The 18,538-nt window shown below is 44.1% G+C and overlaps 1 protein-coding gene across 3 annotated transcripts in view; it reads right to left on the minus strand.

Annotated features, from left to right (window-relative positions):
* syt7a (synaptotagmin VIIa) overlaps window positions 1-18,538 on the minus strand; it is a 77,229-nt gene that overhangs the window by 25,467 nt on the left and 33,224 nt on the right. The window contains exons 2-5 of one of the 3 annotated variants that reach the window (XM_019857046.1): window positions 15,552-15,655; window positions 5,918-5,997; window positions 4,633-4,767; window positions 572-739 (exon numbers count right to left, since the gene is read on the minus strand). In XM_019857046.1, the coding sequence (XP_019712605.1) occupies window positions 572-739; window positions 4,633-4,767; window positions 5,918-5,997; window positions 15,552-15,655 (487 nt within the window). The remainder of the gene's footprint in view (window positions 1-571; window positions 740-4,632; window positions 4,768-5,917; window positions 5,998-15,551; window positions 15,656-18,538) is intronic. The other 2 variants (XM_019857047.1, XM_019857048.1) reach the window with 2 other exon arrangements.

The raw sequence follows: 18,538 nt of genomic DNA on the forward strand, positions 1-18,538 counted from the left end.
TTCAGCTGCACATACAACACCTTTCAATCAATCTGCCGTCATGGAGCAGACAGCATGTTTTATGTGGGCGGTGGGTTTCGGGCGTTTACAGCCTTTGAGCTGTAAAAAAAAAAAAACAGCACAACTATCGCAATAAGTTACACTGAGCCAAAAATGATTAAATATCGGGACAGCGCACAACATAGAGCTGTGCGTTCATCCATACCTAGATGGTTCACATAATAAAACATGTACGTGACTAGAGGCGGCTTTTCAACAAAAATTTTGTGCGGAACGTGAAAGGTTTGTGAAAGGGGTAGCTGGTTGAGGTTCCACTGTATATATAATATTGTAAAACACACGATATACAGTATATACTGTATTGGTACAACTTGACAGTGGTCGACTGGATCTTGCTTCATACCTGGAAATGTAGCTTTTGTTGTGAAAGCTCACGTGATACGATATGGCATTTCAACCTGTCGCATCAGTAGTTGCCGAAAGCCACTCATGATAATCAGTTGCAAAACCCTGAGCTCTACACGACAGTTTGACGCGCCTCGTTGCTTGGTGCACGTCAGGTGAAACTCACTTGCTGGGTCTGAATCCTCCAGACTGCACGTGGCCCTGGACGGCCTGCCATCTCCCTGCCTTGGCTCCCTCCGTCGTCATGCTCTTCATGCTGTCACTGTGATAAGGCCCACCCCCATCATCCCCATGCCCAGTCGCTGCCCCCTTCTGACACCCTGACACTGCCCCACTAAGGGAGACACAGGATGCAGAGGTATGGCAGCAGAGAGAGGATACAGACAGAGAGAGAGAGAGAGAGAGAGAGAGAGACAGAGAGAGAGACAGGGAGCAACGACAAGCAGAGGAAAAAAACACCAAAAAGCGTGTGAGAGCAAGAGAGAGAGAGAGACACACGTACAACATACACACAGGAAAAGAGGTTGAGCAACCACATGGCTAAGTAGGTGAGACACATTAGTAGAGTGTATGAGGAGACAGCTTTCCAAGCCCGGTGAAAAGCAAGTAAATGAAAAGGGTCTGGAGTCCAGTGTGTTCAAACACAGAAATGTGGGGAGGGGGGGTTGGGGAGTGTAGAGCGGGGACGAGGAGAAGCATTTGCAGGGAGCCTGTGGAAGGTGGAAAACCAACAAGGTCACTCCATCTGGGCCGAAAGGACCAATCTCACAGCTGCCAGCGTTCTCCAGCGGCTGCAGCAGTGTGTGGATGCTGGCCATTAAACTCTCATTCCCTCCTTCATTTATGTGTTCGGGGCCTGAGACCAGCCGCTATACGAGGCAGTTCAATGGCGGCGACAAGAGCGATGCTTTGTCGGGGAGTGAAAATAATGGACCATTTTGCGGAGCCATTGAGAGTGAAATTTAGCTTAATAGAGTTCCCCCCCAAAAAACATGGATTGCAATCTATTTTGAAAAGTAAATATCGGATATTATAACCGCCATTGGATTATCGCTGAGCAAAACTGATGAGGAAGATGTGAAATACACTAAATGGACAAAAGTATTGGATTACAGCATGTCGAAGGAGATGTGGGTTTGCTTCAAAGAGCTAAACTGAATTTGATGATTAAATATGAAGCAGGCCGATTTTGCGAAGAGTCAGTTGGGGACTTGTCTTCCCTGCTAGATATTCTTGATGAACTGCAAGTGGTCTCATTACAAGATGGAAGTGTTTTAGGAACAAAAACTCCACGAGAAGTCAGAGGGCAAGATCGTCGGTCACACGAAATAAGTACAAAGTTCCAACCTCAGTGGAGGAGCTAACAAGTGGAGGAGTGGGCACGTGTGGAAATTACACCGAGGGATTTGCTCAATGGAAGATCGTCCAGCAACACCCAATTCGAATCTATCTGATACTTTTAACTTGAGGGGAATTATTTTTGGAAGGCCATTTTCTGTACACAGGGTCCCAGTACACAGACCAAGGTTAATAAAAGTATGGTTGGATGAGATTAGCAAGGAAGAAGCAGCCCTCATCTGAACCCCATCAAACAACTGAAGGGTAAACTAGAACGGTCTTGTATTCTTCCGACTAATGGACAAAAATTGCCACAGAAATGTTCAGAAATGCGTCTGAAAGTGTTGCAAAGTGGGTGGAACCTTGTCCTGCAAAGGAGGAAGAAACTGTTGCTGTGTCTATGGATTTATGATGCGGAGATTCCACACCGGAGCCTAAAAAGCCCCCAAAAGGTGTTACCATGGAGGTTACCCAATACTTTTGCCAATATAGTGTACTTACTACACCATAAATCAAAAAGGGAATAATTATGATATGGCAGTTCCCAACTCAAGCGATAGCGCGACGCTAGTTTGGAGCTCGAACATCATCATGTTGAAAATATAAAAGCAGTGGTGATCAAAAATAAAGCATATGAGTGCCCTCTGGTGACAGGACTGCTTTTCATTAAGATTCACAGTCCCCCTGATGAGGCAAAACAGGAGGAATCAAAGTTGTTGAGGTCAGGGAAGGCTAATATTTGTCTTGCTTCCGTTTGAAGGTTACCCTTCACGATTGATTGTGACCAACTGACCTAAATGTGCACGTGGATAAGTTAGCAATCACAACGGCACGGATGACACTGCTGGAGGGATGGCCAACAAAGCAGGCCTGGGCCTCGTTTATCGAGCTCAATGCAAGGTAAACAAGGGCTTACTTTTATTAGAAATAGGAAAATGTAAATAAATGGGGCCCATAAATCAATACAAGTATTTACGGGAATGTGCAAGTAAAGTCAGGCATCAATCTCTCTACCGCCTTAGATTCACTGGGAGTCAAAGTGATTTACAAAAGTTATATAGTCACATTATCCTTGACACTTGACAGTTCCTCCCCTCTGATGTATCAGATTGATAAACTGAAGTATCAAATGACGATATGACAAATTACTGCTGCCAATCCAGAAATTGTGTCATTGTCACCAGAGTCAAATATGTAGACGGGAAAACATTGAGGAAACAAAACATCTGTGATTTTGCCTTTAAAACGCAGTAATTCTTTGAAAATGAAGATGGATCTCCAAAGATCGTCACCTATTTGATAAATGAGGCCCAGTGTCATGACAGAAAGCTGAAAGCTGCTGATCTCAAGGGAACGGTTAAACAGGAAATGATATTGTAGCTGTCTGCTTGAAAATCATGTAAAATAAGCGTTCAGAGTCAGGAGGTCATCCTCTGTCTCTCCTTATAATAACAAATTGCCGATTTCCTCAATTGTTCAATGCCAGTGTATTTTCTGCCGTGGTACTGAGAACAAAATCCATTTTGCCATTTTTGCAGGGAAAAATTTAAAAATGACCTCAAAACACAAGCATCGGAGCTTTGACTAAGGCTGGTTGACCGGGATCGGCAGCCATCATCTTCTGGTGGATTTTTCTTTTTTTTTTTTTTAGACAGAAAAACCATGTATGCAGCACCTTCGCCAGCACACTGCAGCCTCATCTCTCCTGGCCTTTTAGCAGACATTTCTCACCAGCTCAGCTCATTAAAAATGACCATTCATTAGACAGTTTATCTGACAGATTTCCTGGTAGCAGGAAATCTAAGCCCAGAGCCTTCACACTTGCTTGAGCTTTTACTGGATTCCAAACATTACTTTTATTGCATCACGGGGAAAAAAAAACAAACAAACAAACAAAAAAAAAACCCTTATCTCCCTTTGTCACCGACAGTACATGCAGCTCAAGTGTTACGGTGTTAGCGTCGCTCACTTTCCAGATCTAACGGGAGATCAGAGGAAGGGCACAGACGAATGTCAACTACAGGTGAACGTTGGCATCACACAGCAAAACTGGTCTAACGGTCAACCCTCCGCAACAAAGGCACGCAACAAGGAGCGGTGGAGATTAGAGAAAAACAGGTAAGAGTACATACAAACACAGATTTGAGCCGGGTAAACTACGAGGGTTGTCCGTCTCCATGGTTACGTTCCATGGGAGAGAGGTGACAGGTTAGAGGTCAGGAGTTAGTATGACCGGCAGGGCTGTAGGGAGTGGAGTGGGTATCGGAACATGTGCCTGAGCGTTCGTTAAAAGGTGACGGCGAGTGAGGAGGAACAGCAGGAAGGAGCCGGAGGGAGTTGCAGGGCCGCGCTGCTATCCTCTGCAGGAATAATAGGATGGCCGTGGCGGGCAGGCTGTAATGTGCGTGTATGACATTTTACCCACTCACATTTCCAGAGCAGATGATGAGTAATCATTAGTAACCACTTGTTCCCTCCGGTATGGTTACATTGGCTACATTTGTTTTTCTTGTCGTTCCTACACTATAGTTCAAGAAAATTGTATTTAACCATAACACTCAGGCTTGAAAGCAGCCATTTGTATGCATTTTTGCAACGTATTAGAACATTTAGACGGTGGCCTTTAAACTAAGCCTTTTGCAGCGCTACTCATATGGAAATGTTTTCCTCAAAATCATTGAGATTAAATTCGAAATGTCATTTAACGGGCACGTTGAATGGCTTTCATTAGATGAGTGGTAAGCGGTGGTGACTGTGAAGCCAGGGTGACAGGGGGAAGGGAAAGGGATACAGAGGAAGGAAAGGAAGGGAAAGGAGTGGAGCTGTCCCTGTCTCGTTACAGCCCTGCTCAAGGGTGAAGACTCTTACCAGTCTTGGACCAAGACTCACTTGAGTGTGAGGCGAGGGTCTCCGTATGGGGCATAGGGAGAAATGTTAAGTACGAACTCCTTCGGCGGATAGGAGCTCCACCTCTGCTGCACTGTGCTGCTGTCATTGTTATTCCAAAAGTCTCTGTCTAGATCACTGTGGCCAAACAGAAAGACAGGTCAGAGCAACACAACTGCGGACGGCCTTGGCACTAACCAGTACTTTGCAACAAGCGTGCCTTCCTTCTCCGGAGATGATGCGAGAGCTCGGTTTGAGGAAGCATCGGAGCTAAGAGCCGCATGAAATGGGAGGCTGTTTTCCAGCCCGAATTGGAAGAGTCACCACAGCGATTAGAAGGAGAGAGGCAGCAAGGAAAGAGGAGCACAACAGCATGTGATGACGTTTTGTTCACCTAGCATGGTACCCCTAATGAAACACATTTGAGTGAGCATTCCGAAATCAGGATTCCCCCCCGCAGGCCCCCAAAGCCAAACTGTCGACATGAGAAGTCAGAAGGCACAAATGCACGAGACATGTGGCGGAAAGATAAATCACAGTAGTAAAGGAGGAAAAGGTGAGCAGAATCGCTGATGTCATACAAGTCACACAGCAGTGGTCAGAGGCAAAGCGCGAAGAGAAGAGTTGGAAGCGGAGATGAACAACAGCGGACATCAATGTTGCTGGAGCCCGTAAGTCAGAGAGAAAATGAAAAAAAAAAAAGTCATCACAAAACATTGACATAACCATTTTTAAACCATTCAAGTAGGAAACAAAAAGGGAAAGCGTGACATTCAGAGGAAACGGGAACAGCAGCATGTAAGAGGAGGAGTGGCGGTGAACAGGTTAAAGACATTTGCGGAATTAAGAATTGTACTTAGCATTACAAAGCTGGCATTTTCCAGTATTGACCTTTAGCCTCAATTCATCAGAGGGAGAAAAGCACCTTGAAAATCATTTCGTACCTTGATACTCTTGACAGTTTCACAGAGAAAAAAAAATGCCACCGCGCACACACACTTCCTGTTTTATCAAAGTTAACACGGGCATGGCAAGCTGACTGCACCCAGGAAGCCACACGTGCAGTCACAGTTGACACGTCGCGGCTATAATCTATCCTCATGAAAATCGCTAAGCCTCCAGTGAACATCTGCTCGATCATACTTCTTGCAGAGCTTTTGAAAATAAACAACACGCCTCTTTTTCTGCCTGGTTAGTGTCATTGTTTAAATTGACAGCCTTGAAGATGAACCAAAAGCAGGTCATGATGGCCAGACTATTCAAGCCCAGCCAGTTACCAGGCACTTACTTGATGGCTTTCTTCTCCCCTCGCCCACGTGCTGAGTCTGGAGTATCTGCCGTTTCCACTCCCGGCTTATTTCGCTTCCCCTTGATCCAAGCGCGGGGAGGGGGGAACACAGACACAGGAGAGAAAATCAAAAGGTTAGCGTGCATTTGTCATTTTGAAGCACTGTTTTTGCATGTAAAGAAGCCACCCCTATTATCTCTTGAACACCCGTCCTTTACCTGATGGTCTCCTGATTATACTCATCTCAGTCAAATCGAATCTGCGGCGGAGTGCCATTTCTGGCTATTATTATCAATCGCAGCCACCCAGAAATTTCCATGGCAATTGCCGCTTTAAAGGTAATCGTCTGGGCACTGGAGAGAAGCGTCTGGAAACTCCCGCTCCATTCTGATTTTAAACAGCTCGAGCGTGACCTGTTGTTCTCGTGGAAATAATGACAATTGAAAAAAAAAAAAAAGTTGCTGGGCGCATTCTACTAGAAAAGCTTATTAGGATCGAAAGTGTTTGGCCACCATCACAATGGAGGTAATCTCCATTGACATTTGGCTACAATATGAGGCAAAAAGTGGCTAAGTCACAAGCTGCCCGAATTAGCCGTAATGCCGTGATACACGGTGAATACGAAAGGATTCTTCATTTGAGACACACGCGACCACAGCATGGTGTGTATGACAGGATCTAACAAAGGCTGCAGGCCCGGGGGATGCTATTCCAAGGCTGATCATACTGGAGCATTATGGTTGTGCACTACTTTAAATGGGCCGGTACGCAGCGGTACGGAGTGCCTCAAGCGTACTGGGAGTTTTTATGGCATACTGGGACTTCACATGAGCCCGCAGAACCCTCTCTTGGTCGACAGTATTGCTCTCTTGCACTTTACAGCTCCTTCAGTAATTTGGATACTTGAAGAGAAAAAAAAAAAAAAATGGCGTCTGCGCCATCATTTAAAAATGCTGCTAACATACTCATAGCTTAACACACAGGCTAGCTTCAAAATAAAAGCTTTCCAATGAATACAAATAATACTGTACAGCAAACTCGCGGCCCACGGGCCAAATGAGGCCCGCAGGATGCCAGTTTGAGGCCCTCACCTTGATATGAAAGTTGAATGTTAGTGTGGCCCGCGCGAGTTTGATATGGCTGCTGTTTGTGCTAGCACTACCACCGTGCTAAATAGTTAGGGCTGTCTCATTCGGAGGCCGATAGCTTCGCAGTACCCGGTCTATAGAGGCAACGTGACCGTGCCCACATTGAATACACGTAAACAACCCGCCGCTTCTGCCTTCACGATTGCTGCCCAAGCAAAAGCATTAAAGACTATATTTTTTTCTGTTTTTAATAAATGCATTTTTGGGGGGAAAACCTGATGCGGCCCAGCCTCACCCAGACCCTAGCACCCAGGCCCCCAGGCAAATTGAATTTGAGACTCCTGCTGTACAGTAAATACCTGTAACAAGTGACAATTTGCCCTGAGCCCTTGCACATTGTCCGTGTATCAAAAAGCACAATTATATTTAAAAGGTCCATATTGGTACTTGAAACGGCAGTAAGCTTCAATTGGACAGGTTTGTGGATGTGAAAGCACAAGTCAGATTTGTGCGCTTGTCTACAGTAAGGTCTTAACCCTTGTCTGATCAATACTCACTCTGGTAACAGGAGGTGCAATGATGAGACGTGCCTAGAGAAAGATTTGTATAGATTTGTTTACCAGAGCTCCATGACTGCCACTCAAGTGTGCACCAGCCAATCTTGAGCCTATCTATGAGAATGCAGTTCCTCATGCGTCAAGCACTCAGCACTGTGCTTACATATGAGGTTCTGATCGAGACCGAAATAATTCGCATCTATCTGTGAATCATTGACTACTTCGGGATGCAAATAGCTGCTCAGCCTACACAGGATGCACCAGGCAAACTGCTTGGCCCAGATAACTCCTGATATCATTTCAAACTACAGCTCACGTCTTGAATCCAGCAAGTGTGGACCCATTACAAAACCTGTGACATCAATAGGATCATAGCCAGGCGTATTTACAGTGAAGGAATAACCTAGTATTAAGTATTCAGCAGACAAGCTTTCACAGGCTAGTCATTATATCATTCAACGGTGTCCTATACAAAAAAAAAAAAAAAAAAATCAGGACATTGGGAAGACAAAGAAAATGAGTGAGTCCACTGCTGAGAGAGCGAGAGAGCTAAAAATAGAAATTAGATTTCTAAAAAATAAATAAATAAAGGTGTCAGACAAAGGTAGAGGGGGGTGGGGGGTGGTAAAGGGGATTCGAGGGGAGTGACAGGTGCGAAGTGACTGAGGCAGCGAGTGGCAGGAAGTCTCAAGTGGACTGGTGGTGAAAATAAGAACAGACTCAAACATGCAGCAGCGGCCACTGACCGAGTCCCACTGCTTTCGTTCCCACGTGCACGTGCACATGCGTGATGCAACACTTTCAGAGCAGTCACCTTCTTCCTAAAAAAAACACGTGTGTGTGTGTGTGTGTGTGTGTGTGTGTGTGTGTGTGTGTGTGTGTGTGTGTGTGCGTGTGTGTGTGTGTGTGTGTGTGTGTGTGTGTGTGTGCGCGCGCGCGCGCCCATGTGAGACGAATAAATGCTGCAGGGATGCCTCGCATATGACAAAGCTCTTATGACATGCACAATGCAGAAAAATCAGCTCAGCGCCCCAAATGAGAGTTAAAGCAAACCAATTGGAAGAATGAGCAATTTCCCTCTAATCCTCCACTCAAATACCCTTGAAAATACTTAAGTCTAATTTAAAGCTGCTACTTTTTTTTTTGGGAGGGGGGGGTCACATGACAAAGGCGTTTCACGATCACAATGCCGCTTGGCTCTGAGCCATCAATTCAAAACAGCCCGATGTGATGTAATGGCTTAATTGTGTGAGCCCATTCAAATTGCAGCAAACTTTATCAAACGTGTTTTCAAACGGAGACCTAAAGTGATGCCTGGTGAAGGCGAGGAAGACACCCCGCAGTGATGGTGTGCTGTTTTTTTTTTGTTGTTTTTTTTTCTGAAGGCTCTCGACATACGGAATGAAAGAAGCTAGCATTCTGTCTGCATCAGTTGGCAGAGTTCTGCCTTCCAACACCCAGCTGTGTTTGTTTGAACGAAGACAGCAAGAGCCCGCATGCTTGCTCAATATTACACACATCGCACCATAATTAGAAAAGAGCGATCGTTGGTCTGTCAAAACATAATTGCATGTTAACCAGAATTAACGTTGAATCATATGAGTCACACATTAACACAATCACAGACTGTGATGTGTCACTGACAATATTCGGGCTTCGGATAATGCTAATGGCTGGTCATTATCATCCTAATTCATTTTATTTAAGCTCTGCAATTATTGATTTTCACAACTATGCTGAAAGGCCTCATTCTGATCCTCCTCCTGCGACTCCCAACATCGCAGGCGATCCAAAAAAAAAAAAAAAATGTTGCTCATACAATTGACTCAATGGAGCTATGAATGTGGTCAGGTCCAATCTCAGCTGCGCTCCAAGTTATGACACGGCTCAAACAGCACAGCGCTCACAGAAGCAGCAGGCAGAAGGCCTTCTGAATACCAAATAGCCACTGCTGCTGAAACAGATGTTAGCAGCACTAACACTGATGCGTTCAAATCCCACCTAATGTCAACAACATCAGGCCCCACCGCACAGAACCCGCAGATCCACAGCACCTGTGCCGCCTGATGACGTCAAATTATTTCAATCATAAGGAGCTTGAGTCATGAAGGATTGTAAAAACATTCAGTAATTTACAGATAACAGAAATGCACTAGAACAGTGGTTCGATCGAATCCTTGGGGTTCGGTGAATCGGTCTCAGGGGTTCGACGGAGCCTCTGCCATGGAGGTTAAGACACACCTGACTCAAAATGTCAATTAGTTATGACACGCCCGCTTGGCCATCGCTGGCTGCAGATGATCGCATTACATTGCTTGTCCAATCAGTGCAGCGGGAAATTTAGTTTGCTCAGTAGCCGCCGTGTGACTGTCGTGATAGTACGTCGTACAATTTTAAAAAAAGTATCCATATGTCTTTAAATTTTATTTACTTGTATTTGTTTTTAATATCTTGAATTTGTAAAAAAAAAAGGTTAAGAACCACTGCACGAGAAAGAGGAACCTTCAACTCCAAAAGCTATTATGAGCATACAAAAAAAAGTACCAGCAAACTATCCTCATGGCAGCCTCAAAAGTCAAGTTATGCCAGGACTCTGTGAATGTGTTTGACGACCATTATTGATTACAATCCTTTTGCGTTGTTTTGCAGAATGTTCAAAAAATGGCTTTTAGATGCTTTACATTTTGTCATTCAGTCTGCAACACTTCAGCAATCCCTCCAAGAAAGAACACCTGAGCCTTAGAGGAAAAAGAAGACAAACAAGAAGACAGCTTGAGTCAGACAGCGAAGAAAAAGACGATAGACGCGCATGATGGTGCTACGAAACGTGGTGGAAGGCAGCCCAGGTGGCGGCAATACACTCGTATCACGCCTACAAAGGGGACAAAAGGGCAGAAGCGTGGGAGTGTTTCATTTTTTGAAAGATGACAGACGGGAAATTAATTCAAGATAGTTACTCAGTATAAAGAGAGCGCGGAAAAAATTCAGCCGCAATTGGCGGCGCAGGCAAGATGTCAATTCTTCGGAGTCAAAATTTGAATTGAAAATAAATATCGTTGCTGTTTTTTTTTTGAAAGCAAACTTTTTAAAACTGAGAGCTAATTTGTGGGTACCGATACACACCTCTGAAATAAATGCACTCAAATCACCTAACATTAGATGTTCTTATTAATAATTAACGATATACTGTACATGTAAGCGAGATACTGATCATGTTTCTGATATCTCGCAGGAAGCATCAATAAGGAACACTTGGTTTAAGAAAAAAAAAAGTCTGAAAGTGTTCAATGATCAGCTTTTCAATACTCCTTGGAAATCACAATGTCCCATCACCAGTGGGCAACCTTTAGAACAGACCCAAGGGCTACATATGTTGACCTTGGGGGCTACCCCGTGCCCATGGTTGCGCTATGTTGTATGCATAAAAAAAAAAAAAGCATTTTTAAAAAATATTCTTTGAGCATGATTGCGATGTTACGGTCATAATAAGTGGGATAGGAAATGCTAATCTGGTCCCCATACCAGCTGACATTTTAAGTGAGAGATGGGGTAAAGCCTGTACTGGTCACATCTCAACCGCATAATAACGCATATAACCAGTCACACAAATATTCACACTTGTGGTTAACTTAGCATTTTTAATTAACTTAAAAATGTGGGTGAGCCATGTGGCCATGTGTGGAGAACATGCCGAACCCCGCACTGAATTTGAATGCTGAACTTCATACCGTGAGGCAGACACGGCAACGACCCAATTAAAACTGCATTTCCATGAAATTAGCACCTACTGGCAGGTTGACCAGCACTATGGAATGGATCGTGTTCAACCTTTAGAGCTCCTGGAACAGGTGACACTTTTTTTTTTCCCCGCTAACAATGTGAAAAAAAAAACGATAGCAGCCTTCGGATCTAGTGCTGCCTTTAAAAAGGACACGTGTGTCAAAGTCATTCCGATAGATAGCAGGGAGTGTCAGGAAATGATGGAGGATTCAAAAGCTTACACAACAGGAAGCAATGTGCACGAAGGAGGTTGCAAGACCGATGCACACAAGGCGTTTTAAAATTTAAAAAAACCCTTTTGCACAGGTCGCCAAAGCTAAAACACCGAAAGCAACACTTACTCAAAATGTCTTGTCTATTAACCTATGAATCATAGGCAAAACTGGCACGGGCCTTCCTCACAAGTGACACGTGAAGCTGCAGGCAAACATTTGCTTTTATGAAAGCTGACACCGTCAGAGTACACTGGGACTTTGGGGGGAAAAAAGAAAGGTTTAGGATACTAGAATGTGATGTTCAAGGCGAAAACATTCCTCCTACGTGAACATACAGCATAACTTTTATAAAAGGAACACAAGACGCGCATGCAAATTACAGCCCGTTTACATTCTAATGACGAGTCCAGGGAATATCGGGCTCCTAGAGAAAAGAGATCAAGGGAGCCCAGACTGTATGCCTACTAAACATGTCTTGATCATCTGTGTCAGTAACAAGGAATGTGTGTGGCAATAGCCAGAAAACCAGAAGATGCAACATACAATATTGTTTTAAACAGGCTGCTGACGATCACTAGAGTTAAAACTACATTTGGCATCTTGGGTCAACACTCACAGCTGTGTGTATTTTGTACAGCAGAGGTGTCCAAACTTTTTCATCGCATTCATCAAAACGCAAGTAAGCAAGGGCCAACTTTACAATTCTTCAATTAATTCAACATGCTAAATCCAGTCAAGCAAGCAATATGTTGGAAACATTTTCAAGTTGCTTTGGAAAATTGTAACACAGCAGCTTTCTGTTTAAGGCGATAAAGGAAATTCTTTCGGATTTTGAAAAATTTTTGGGTGGCCAACGGCCCTGTATCACACTAGACTGGGATTCACCCCCGCACTGAACAGTACCCGAATCCCATCTTCACATTCAGAAAAAAAGACAAGAGCAAACTCTAGTCAGCTGACCATTTTTAAAACTGGTGAGAATTATTAATGTGACATGTTCATGAATTGGACCTTGGTGCAGCAGAATGTGGAAGAAATCATTTGCATATCCAGAAAAGCTGTTCAGAATGTGAATGGATTTATTAGTAGTAGTGGCATCTATTTTTTTCGACAGCTGACTTTCTCACTCTGCCCACCTCAACCCTCTTTATTTTAGTTGAGTTTGTTTTTTTTTCGCCTTGTGGGCCGTGTCAAATGTCATTTTTAATATGGGCCACTGAAAAATGGATGGTAGGCCACAAAATGCCCACAGGGCCGTAGTTTGGACATCCCTGTTGTACAGTGTTAAAACATACTCAACAATCAGTAAACCTGCACATTGTAATGAGATCCTATACAGAATGCTTTCGATAAATTTATGATATATATTATCATAAATTTATGATAAGTCATGGCAAACCCCCACACTTATCTGGCAGGTAAAATAAGTATACTTTTACTGATTTGGCACCACCTTTTATGGCATATTGGCACCAAGGAACGAAGTTGAAGTGAGTTGAGGAATTTCACTGAAACAAATGTAGTGCTTTGCCAGTGTCTTCTGTGAACCGAAACATCATTTGGTATTAATTTATATATTTTTTTCTGACGGCGTCAAACAGAAACAAGCATTGTGCTCTCTTTACAAAATCAGATTTTATACAATACTAATCATGCATTGGACCTTTAGATTTCGAATGTGTTATGTAAGTGCACACGGTTATTGTTGACTAATGTGCATGTTGACAAAAGGAACTGTCTGCCACAGCAACGTAATATATTCAAAGGGGGGTTGTGCAACATGCCAATCACATCATTATCTAATGTAGGACACAGCCAAAATAAAACTTAAAGGGTGATGAGATCACAAGAAATGGAGACGAGACTAATGTCATCAATAAATTGTTGTGCATTACTCCCATTTATCACAGTTCTACTTGCTAGTGCATGTAGTGGGAAGTGCTTAATGTGCCTTCACACCATTGAGAGGCTAACACTTCTTCAACGAAAGTGGTGGAAAGACAAAGAGCTTAATCGACATCCATGTTACTCCTCGGCTGCCGCCTCACACCGAACCAGAGCGCGATGCACCGATGCGAGAGGAAAATACGACATCATCCTGTGCGTGCGCATGTGCTTGGTCGGCCCGGCTCGCGAGGCCAGCAGTTCACCCGTCGCCTCCTCCAGTGGAGCCTCTGCTCTGTCGGGTTGCTGCCGCTGCTACTCCAACAGGACTGTCACAAGCTGGAAATAAGATCCATTTACAACAGTGCTACCGGAGAGGGCCGCAGGGACTTTCCAAAGAGCTGGCCGTTCGACTAGCTCACTCCGCAACAGGAAATCAGGAGCCATTCCCTGCTCCATTTCCTTCCAGGTGGACTATCTCATTTAACATGTTTCAGGGAAGAGAACAAGAAGGGACAGGATACCGCTGAGATCATTACCCTCCTGGTTTATATACGCTATAATGGTGTAATCTCGTTACAATCCCATCATGGGCGTGTCTTTAATGCAAACATTATGTAGAGAAGCTTGTTGTCTGCGCGGCCTGCTGTGATGCCGAGGCTTGCCATCTGTGCGCCATTAAGTTTCACGGCAATGCAGCGGTGAACCGGTTGACCGTTGCTCTTGTAGGATCGTTGGAGTTGTTTTAATTTCCTCAGCTACAGTATATAGCGCATTTCATGTACACAAGGCAACGCAATGTGAATCTAATTCGAATAACCAAAGCTAACCCCTTGAGAATGCTAGCGACGGTTTTCATGCCTTTTTGTAATATGAGCATGATGGCATTCAGGGTACGTTGGCTTATTTACTCCAACGCTCTGTGGAGTGGCAAAATGTCCAGCCAACAAGGCAACAGACTCTTCATCCATCTGCGTGGGTCTGTGAGTAGAAAAATAAGATGCTGCTGGAGGATAACAGCGTTTAGCCTGACTAGCTTTGGCATTTCCGATTACCGCTCGTCTTAAAATAATCACTGATGTCAGTGTATAGTTCCGCGTGTGGATGCTACAATTGAGTGTAAATATTTAAAAATGTGTCCTGAAATACAATAAAAGGATAAGATTGCCTGAGACAATGAAAGAGAGAAATGCTTTTTTTAAGTCTGCCTGTTCTGTCTTTGCAACATGATATGCTATGGAACACAAAATCAGATGGGCCTCTTTGTTGAAGAGAAATTTGATGAGGACTCCCACTAATTTCAACAGCTACCATTAGCGTAAAGTTGAGATGTATTTTTAAGAATTTGTTTGTATTTTTTTTTTTTGATATGCCGGGCTGGAAAAAAAAAATTGCAAAAATGTTGCAAATTGCTGCACTGCGCTGAAAAAAATGTCCAGGTCAACTTTGATGAATCAGTTTGGAAATAGCTTTTATCACATTAGCGTCTTTGTTCGATCAACTCCGAGTAGGTTGTGGAGCTCCAAGTTGAGTGAAAACTCACACAAAGCAAGTGAGCGGGGAAGGCAGTTTTGGCATGCTGCTCAGACTGACTGATAAGGGGTTGCCTGCCTTTTAATCAATCACATTTCATAGAACATAATCACAGTGATGTGCCCTTAACAGAGGTCAGCACGCTCAATCTTTGTTGTCGTCTCACAGAGGCTGTGTCAGCACACTTGGCTAATATTGTAGCTGCTTCTGGGAATGAATTACAGTTCTGAAGCTGCCGTGGTTTTTGGAAAGTGACGCAACAGGTGCCCGCATTTCAGATTCTGTTTCATTAATTACCGTCTAACAAGCCAAAAGACTTCACTTCAATGAACATGTGCATCATTATTTTGGATTAGGCAGTCCCGTAAACGTTTGCACACATTGCTATTTCCTCAATAAATTACCCTTTAAAGATTCAAATTCCCAGCACACAGTGACATTTAAGCATCTCTGATTATTAAAGCTTTTTGCGGCACTCGAAATATGGCTGGAAGCTACACCGCGCGTGCGTGCGCGTGTAGGTGGGTGTCGGTGTGTACGTGTGTAGATGAAGGCGTGCATGGGTGCATACACTCACCAGCTTGCGTTGACACCAACCGCAGACGCCACAAAGAGCCACAAGCCAAACTGCACACACTGTCACTGCTAGGGAGACCAGGAACACACTGAGGGACACCGAGCCTGTGGGGGCACACACACACAAATACAGAGAGGAAGAGTCAACAAGGACATTTTTAGCATTCATTAGGTTACATGTGCTTACATGTACTGCAAAGTGTCTTTGAGTAAAAGTGAAAAGTTGTTCATAAATAAACGTGATTATTATTAATAGAGCTCAAGTCTGCTTCAAGTTGTGGCCTGTGAGTGTAGCCTTGCCTGATGCAAAGTACTGTACATACAACAATGGCAACACTTGCCTCAATAAAGTTTGGAGAGTGCCCATGCCAAATCGTTCAAATTGTTTTTAGTTGGGAAATAGGCGTAATTGAAGTACTTTAATAGAGCAACAGAGGGAGATGTAGCTTTTCTTTCCAAGGAGCTGATTGTGTACCAAGCACATGCACAGACAATTTGGGGAGCAGGTGCTCAAACTAAAAAAAGGTTCCCCATTGCCAAAATGATTCAATTTGTTTCGAAAAGATTTTATGTATTGTATGTTGACGAAGTCAACAATTAAGTCAAGAAAACAACAAATGATGAAGAGAGGCAACTATGGTTGTTGGAATAAACACTCGACACTGTTAAAATGACAGGTGCTTGGGCACCACTCGGGGGTCGGTGTGTGCATGTGCCTGCTGTGAAACTAATGTGTGGCTTGTGAAAGGTGCATCGACAAGGTTTCATTCTAGCCAAGAACACAAGAAAGTTATTTACATTCCTGAAAGTGTTTTCTTCATTGCGTGTCAAAACAACAACCATTTCCGGGGAGCTGATTTTACATCACAGTGGCCCATCTTGCCAGACGCTGGGACAAAGCGAAGCTGCGCCTGCTCCCGCCAGGTTTAATTGAAAATCAGGCGAGCACTGCTGCCATTTTAACATTCTGTCATAAGCATGCGAAAAATACAATTTCATGGGTATAACCCCCCCCCCCCCACCCGCATCCCCCGTGCCGGAGCATTTCAATACCTTCCCAATAAGAGCTGATGCCAGGCATCACTCAGAGGCGCATGCATCACTGTCATGTGTCACGGCTTGTTAACTGACAGGCTGAAAGCAAAGGGAGTGGCCAGGGAGGCTGACAATACAACACAGCTCATGATTGATGAGTATCCGTAGAGGCGCAGCTAGAGAGATATCGAAGAAAAAAAAACATATCTTCCACTTCTGGTCGTATGTGTCTCCATGTGTGAGGGCGCTCACAAATGCACCTGAGCCACGCTGCTTTTCGAAATGAGTGGATCCACCCTGGCGAGCTATTTAACCAGCTCAATGGCCTTTACTTCAGAACAAGGAACCAATGCCTCATTGAGCTTTGATATTTGCACAGCAGGGGGAGATGCTAATGTATTCAAATGTGTGAGTCCCTCCGAACGTTTCTTAATACCCGAATATGCGGCGATAAACAGGTGTCAGGATGCATTTCCACACCGCCGAGTGACATCCGCCTGCACTTTGCCTTCAATAAGTAGATTTGTTTTCTCCCCAGTCACTGTCTCCTCGCCTTTCCATCGCTTGCCACGGATGGTCTTTTCATCCCGTCATATATTTGTCTTCCTCTTCTTTCCCACCTTCAAGTGTCCTCTGGGAAGGGTGGAGCATGACAAGGAGGAGAAGCGGAAGGTCAACATATGGAAAACCAGGATGGTATCGACACTGGATTGCACAGCCTTCCGTTGGCTTGCAGCTACAGCTTTGAGGTCACACCTGAGGCCGATTGAAGTTGGAATGAGCACACACCCACACAAACCCACACACACAGACACACACCCACACACACACACAAGGAGCAGCTGGGAGACAGCAAACCGCAAACAACAGCTTGATGATGACTCGACTTCTTGCACTGCACATTCTTTCAAAAAAAAAATATCACGTCACAACACAAATGGCAGCAAAATGAAGAGGGTGAAAGTTGAAAGGATGGGAAAATAGTGGCTCCTTAGATTTGAGTGAAGAGGCACTCTCGGGGAAAAAAAAATACTGCAAAATATACCACTCAAAAGTGTAAGACCCCATTTTATGCAAGAATGAATTCTGAAGTTTACTGAACCATTTTGTCTGGCAACTTACAGAAAAATGCACCCTGACTAATCAGGAAAATGTTCATCATGCAACAAGACACTGCCAACACAACAAAGGACTTCATCGGGGGGGGAAAAAAAAAATGGAAGGTCTTAGACTGCCCAAGTCAATCGCCGGATCGTAACCCAAAAGAGCCTGCATTGGACTTCCTGAAGAGGAGACCGAAGGGAGGAACCCCCCGAAACAAACAACAACTGAAAGGGGCTGCAGTAAAGGCCTGGAAAAGCATTTCAAATGAAGAATGCAATAGTCTGGTGAAGTCAATTTGTCCCAGGCTTGATGCCGTTTTTGCAAGTAAAGGTTACACCACCAAATGGTATTATTCATGGATCCAATCCATCCATCCATTATATGAGCAGCTTATCTTGCTGGAGTCTATCCCAGCCGTCTTCGGGCATCAGGTGAGGTACACCCTGAACTGGTTGCCAGCCAATCGCAAGGCACACATCATAGACAATGAACCATTCACATTCACAAAGACACCTATGGACAATTCAGAGTGTTCAATTACCCTGTGATGCTTTTGTTTTTGGATAGTAGGAGGAAACCTAAGCAGTCACAGGGAGAACATGGAAACTTCACACAGGAAGGCCGGAGCCAGAATCTGCACCTCTGTCTGCACTGTGAGGCGGAGGTGCTAACCAGTATACCAGCGTAAATATATAAACGCACATATTTACATCAAGCAAATTTTAAAGCGCTTAAAGTGGAGCCGCACAGTTCTAATGAATTAAACATACGCAGTATGTTATATTTATTAATGCAGGGGCAATGGATTAGGAAACCACTTCTTGAGCATGTGAGCATATGATTAAAAAA

The sequence above is a fragment of the Hippocampus comes genome, unplaced genomic scaffold (genome assembly GCF_001891065.2).
Source record: "Hippocampus comes isolate QL1 unplaced genomic scaffold, H_comes_QL1_v1.1 scaffold186, whole genome shotgun sequence".
In the NCBI taxonomy this organism is placed as follows: domain Eukaryota; kingdom Metazoa; phylum Chordata; class Actinopteri; order Syngnathiformes; family Syngnathidae; genus Hippocampus; species Hippocampus comes.